The sequence below is a fragment of the Triticum aestivum genome, chromosome 4D (assembly GCF_018294505.1).
Source record: "Triticum aestivum cultivar Chinese Spring chromosome 4D, IWGSC CS RefSeq v2.1, whole genome shotgun sequence".
NCBI classification, from domain to species: domain Eukaryota; kingdom Viridiplantae; phylum Streptophyta; class Magnoliopsida; order Poales; family Poaceae; genus Triticum; species Triticum aestivum.
Genome location: NC_057805.1, coordinates 401559028 through 401565064, shown reverse-complemented (window position 1 = coordinate 401565064; position 6037 = coordinate 401559028). Strand labels below are relative to the sequence as shown.

General features: G+C 43.6%; 1 protein-coding gene and 1 non-coding gene across 2 annotated transcripts; both read left to right on the top strand.

Moving 5' to 3' along the window:
• Positions 1 to 1519: 1519 nt before the first annotated feature.
• On the top strand, positions 1520 to 3648 carry LOC123098191 (ethylene-responsive transcription factor 1; the record flags this gene model as incomplete). The annotated part of the gene is given in 2 exon segments (XM_044520106.1): positions 1520 to 1993; positions 3236 to 3648. Coding segments are annotated over 2 exon segments (698 nt in total), but the record flags the coding sequence as incomplete, so codon positions are not given.
• Positions 3649 to 5612: 1964 nt separating this feature from the next.
• TRNAG-CCC (transfer RNA glycine (anticodon CCC)) lies at positions 5613 to 5683 on the top strand. Its single transcript has one exon. It is a non-coding gene; the product is annotated as a tRNA-Gly (tRNA).
• The last annotated feature ends 354 nt before the right edge of the window (positions 5684 to 6037 follow it).

Below are 6037 nucleotides of genomic sequence, written 5' to 3'. Positions count from 1 at the left end.
GCCATTTGGCGCTTAATACCTCACATAGGAGGTCTCGAGCCGAACGTCCTAATTGGGCCGGCCAGAGTGTGCTCTGCGGCAGTATAGTTTCGACTTCACGAGAGCCCTGGCTTCATACGACTTCACGAGTGTCACCTTTTTAAATGCCACATTTTTAATGATTTAAACATTTTAAAAAATTGTACAAACTTTTTGTACCTTGTTTAAATGTTTTAGAAAAATGTGATGGACCTAATTTTGGATTCATGATACTATTTTTAAATGCTATAAACACTTTTTTAAAATTACACTGTACATTTTGTAAACACTTTATTGAAACAAGTGAATATTTTTTAAATGCCACAAATTATTAATGCAAGCAATTTTTTTAAAGTCATGTGAACATTCTTTTTGCACTGCATGGACATTTTTTAAATAGGTGATGAATGGTTTACAAATCTTTAAGTAAATAAAACTGTGAAAGATATGTATTATGAGTATTCCGGAAATATTAACAAAATTAGAGAAAACAAAGAAAAGTAAAAAATGTAAATCGTCGAATAAAGCATGCGACCGACACCTACTGGCTAGCCCACTAGTGGCTGCCTTGAGGTGGGTGCATGGGTTGGCCGTCGTTATGGGGCTTATAATTGTTTTCTCGCAGTTAGCTAGTCAATATGGGACCTCAACACTCAACAATGCATGGTGTTCTTCGACTGATTATCACTCTCTATGGTGAGGGTGTTATTGATTGTGAACCTTATGCAAGAAGGATCCAGAGAGATTGTAGAAAGGGATAGGATAGTCCAGTTATTTCAAGAGACTTGTTGTAAATTTCTTAACTTGAGAAAGAAATATAATGCCGTACAGCTTGTTCAAACCAGCAAAAATTTATTCTCCCGGTCCAAGTCTCTATGTCCAACAGGCCCCGCTAACGTTGGACTGGACTGGACTGGATTCTCGTGACGAGAGGAGAGAGGAGCAAGCTGGTCCGTGCGTGTGGAAATTAAGTGTAATTCAAGTCCAGTCAAGTCCCCTAAAAAAAATCCAGTCCAAGTCCAACGACAGCAATGACGTCGATGCCTGGCCCCTGCATGACCGCGACACTCGTACTCGCCATCTGGCCCATCGTTCCAGGGCCACATATCAGTCTCTCCGTGTGGATTCTTCCTTCGTCTTTTTCTTTGCGAGGTTCTTCGAATGCAGCGCTGCTTCCCAGCTCCCACCGGCCCTGCCCATGCCATCGAGCGGGACGCGACGCAACCACGCTGGCTCTTGCGCCCCACAGAAAAAAGCGCAAAATGTGAAAAACGCTCGCCGTACAGGAAATCGCCGTGCATAACCCTCACACACCGACACGTGGGCCCCGACGCCTTCAGGCCCACAAGTCATCGTCGAATAAAAACACGGGAGCGCAGCTGTAAAACGAATACAGTACAGTATTCCAAAGCAATTTCCGGGCACGCGCCTTGCGTGATCTGACGCACGCACAAATATCGCCGACCCTACCACATTTTTTTTTTTCCGTTTTGAACTTCCATAGATTTCTTTCTTAATCCTGAAGGCAGGCAGCCCAAACACGAACAAGTCGAAGACCCCCCCAACCCAAAAATCCCCCAAAATCATCCGAACCCAAACTGAAATCCCCACACCGATACGCCTTCCTCCTCCCGTCTCGCCGCCCTCATCAATCCCGAACGAGGCTAGGGTTTCCGCCCGCCGCACCGCCATGGGCTCCAGCAAAGGCTCGCCCCCGCCCTCCGCCGCGGGCCCCTCGTCGGCCGGGAATGCCCCCGCGCCGGTGGGGCCGGTGCCGAGGCCGCCGGAGGTGGCGCCGTTCCTCACCAAGGTCTACGACATGGTCTCGGACGCGGCGACCGACAAGGTCATGTCGTGGACCGACGCAGGCAACAGCTTCGTGATCTGGGACGCGCACGCCTTCGAGCGCGACCTGCTCAGCCGCCACTTCAAGCACCGCAACTTCAGCAGCTTCATACGCCAGCTCAACACCTATGTGAGACTCCCTCGCCCTCCTCGCTTGTTTCCGGTGCGAGCCGTGTTTTTTTTTTTGCGGGTGATTTTGAGTTGAATTGGATGCAATTGCAATCGCGGAGCATCTTTCCTTTATTATAATTTCGTAATGTGCTATTGCGGGTAATTGAGAATTTAGTCCAAGTTAACTGTCTGGAGTAGCTCTCGGTGCAGCTTAGACAAACCTGTGTTTTAATGCGTTATCATTTTCGCTTGAATCCAGTTTGTTACAGGCTGTTGCTTTGTTCAATTTGTGCTTGTTGCGCTGACAACTTGTGGCAATACATTTTCAATTCGGGTAATATGCGGACTTACCATTCCGGATTAAAGCATTTGTTCCAAATCTGTCCATGCTTTGGTATCCAGTAATAAAAATGCTTTTAGCAGTCTTCTTTATATATATGAAATATAATTGTGCGTGTGGCCAATGGAATTTTGTGGATCTGATCAAAATAACTATCGCTCGTAGCAGTTCTGCTGAATCTGCCTCGAGTTCTATTGGCACGGAATGCATGCTATCGAAACTCTTTCCTATATTTTGGATTCTGCATATTTGGCATATACCAAACTTTACTTATGGTATGAGTATAAGAGAATGAAGCTACTTAATGTGGTGTCTTCGCTTCATGCTTAACTTAATAGTATCCTGACTGTTGTGTTTCTGAATGAAATCAAATAAATGTTTCGTCTGCATTGACATAATATCATGACTGACAGTTAATCTTCTGTGTGAGCATTTCTTTTATGCTGGTTGGAACTTTGTTTTACCTACCCAAAGGTATTTGATGAATGATGCTGTGCTTTTGATGAGTGTCTATCAGTATCCAGTGTCTCAAGCCAGATTCTTGCAGTCAGGGATTCAATACTTGTCAGCTTCTCCTTCCAATTTTTATACTGTTTCTTTCATGTCCATTTGCTGAATACAAGAGCAGACTGATTTTTTCTCGCTGGATTGTATACATGCTCTTAAAGATTTTGTTGTGACCACATGAATTGCTGCTCTTGGCTCCATATACTTTTGGTAAAACTTCCTCATGAAGCATGTAACTTTCAACACTGCAATGAAATCAGTGGTAGCATCATGATCTGTTATTTACTCTAGAGAAAACCTTGCATAAATTGCGCTGTTTTTTTTTTGGATGCTCTCTATGTTCTCTATCTTCAGTTTTAAGCATTCTAAGATATCTTATTTGGTGAACTTATCCATGCTTCTTCTTTTATCTAGGGATTTCGTAAAGTTGACCCTGATAGATGGGAGTGGGCCAATGAGGGGTTTCTTAGGGACCAAAAGCATCTTCTGAAAATCATTAAGAGAAAGAAGAGACCTCAGGAAGCAGGTCGTGAGTTGGAGAAGGCACCTGTCAAAGCTGCACCTGGTACTGAAAATATTGAAATAGGAAGATATGGCGGGCTTGTAAAGGAGGTGGAAACCCTTAAGAGGGATAAAGCTCTTCTCATGAAGCAGCTCGTGGATCTCAGGCTCTACCAGCAAAGCTCTAACCTTGAAGTCCAGAGTTTGATTCAGCGCCTTCAAGTAATGGAACAGAACCAGAAGCAGATGATGGCACTTCTAGCAATCGTTGTCCAGAACCCTAGTCTTCTCAACCAGCTTGTGCAGCAGCAGCAGCAGCAGCGCAGGAATAACTGCGTTTATGAGGATGGAAACAAGAAAAGGAGGTTCCCTGCTCTAGAGCAGGGTCCAGTAACTGATCATGAGACTTCTGGCTCAGGGGCCGAAATTATTCAGTATCGGCCTCCTGTCCCTGAAACTTCTAGCCAAGTAATAGCAGATGAAGCATTTTTGTCGGCCACCGCACAACCAATCTCTAGTGCTGCACTTAACATGCCCATGGACATCGACACTCAAACGACCTTGGGCAACCTCAACACACAAGGTTCATCTGGGGACATTTTTGCTGACATGCCTGCTCTACCAGACTTTGAAGACATGCATCTGTGGTTTAGCGAAGACGGGGAACCTACTTTAACTATTCAAGATTATGATGAATTTCCCCAATCAGGGCAGGACTGTCAGATGGAAGCACAGCATAACTACAATAACCCTCAACATGGTATTCCCTAGTTTGATGTACGCCAAATGTTTCTGTTCTTTTTCTGCAAAACATGCAGACTGTATTCTATGTAGCTGCCAATTTTGTATGTCCAGTAACACACTATGCACTTCATGTGCACAAGTGGAGTTAAGATTAGTAGGATCTTGCAAAGTTTATACCATGCTATCTCCTTCCTTAAATGTCTGGGAAATGGATTTCCCTCCGTCCGTTTGCTATGTTGTTATGGTGTTCTGTTGCTATCTTAGTGATTCTATACAAATCTGACTCATTTTCTTATTTCAGCTGATGCCATAACTGAAGCATAGGTGGTGGTCTAGGAGCACATTGGGCAGCAACATTAGGTTCGCAAGGGTCCGTAAAAGATCCATTATGTTCTATTTACTGAAAGTTACTTCGTATTTGCTAAGCCAAACGAAATGCAGCTGTGCACTTTAGCAGTCACTAATGTCATCAAAATATAATCATGCAATTTGATATTCTTCACCAACAAGGACAAAAGAGGATGCATGCAGAAAAAAAAAACCCGGGGAGCATTTAGATGTCTAACTAGGTATTCAAATATTTAGATGTGTGATAGAACTTTAACATGATTCTGTTGCATCGGTATTAGGTTGCTGCCCTTTCAGAATTCAGAGTTAGTACTTCATGCTGCATCTCTTAGTCAAACCGGACTTCACATATTTGTAACCTTGTTTTCGAAGATCTGCTTGGTTGATATGAATGTTATTTTGTTCTAGTAGGAGCTAGGTTCAGTTCGATGGTGACTAATTTTACAAAGATCAGTTGGAAGGAATCATTTTGCTGTAGGGCTTGACGATTGTTCTCCTACTGACTCAGTTGCCTTTCCTTCAGCTTCCGGGTGATCAAAGTATGGAGGCATGGTGATGCGTGAGGTGCGCGCCATTGGCAGTGAAAGCAGGAGTTGTGCTCAGAGTGTCGTATACTCGTATGGCAATGCTCGAAAGACATTAACTGTCGTTGACTATACAGGATTCTTTTGTTGTTTTTTCGGGCACAGGACAGGGATTTTTGCGCTACCCTACTCTCCTTGTCCTCACAGTAGAATAGCCAACAACTGAAGTTCACTCGCTCGGTGTATATGCTGTTGTGTTTTGTAAATGTCAACCTGTTCTGTACATTCTGTGAACTTCCAGCGAAAATGTAATGTTCCATTGACATTTATTAAGCGGTTTTCTAGTACGCGTTGCGTCTTATCTACGTGCAGGGTACATAGACGGGAAGCTATGGCGAGAACCATGCACACGCACACCCGTTTTTGCTCCCGGACATGAACAATTCCTTACACTGTGAGCATTGTCAACATAAGAACCGGATTTGTTCACGGATACGAACAATTTTATATACATTGCGAGCATTTTCAATATAAGAACAGTATTTGTTCTCATACATAAACAATTTACTCTACAGCTTCTTGCTGCGTAGATTACACTATATAAGTTGAGATCCTTGTGGTAGCGCGACAAACATCTTTTTATGTAAGATAATAGGAAGTAGCTCAACATGAAAGCGCATCTGGTGTAGTGGTATCATAGTACCCTCCCACGGTACTGACCAGGGTTCGATTCCCTGGATGCGCATTATTATTTTTTGCCTCTTCCAGGATTTTTAGAGTTCATGTGCATTCCAAAGAAAAAAGTCTTGTACTTTGTCTAAATGCATTTTACTATGCAATTTTACTAGTGTTTTATGTGACTGTTTACTGGAAGCTTGTACTTGATAGCAGGTACGTATGAACCAAGGAAATCGTGGTCAGATCATCTCCACAAAACAAGGAAATTGAAGCCACTCCAAGTCTCCATATAGGAACGGAAACGATAACTGCCGAACATTTGGATTTTCTGGACCTGGAGCGGAACGTGCTTGTCGAACGATCCGTTCGGCCTGGGAGTGTCCCAGACCGAACTGTCGGGAGTTATCGACGTCCTATAGGA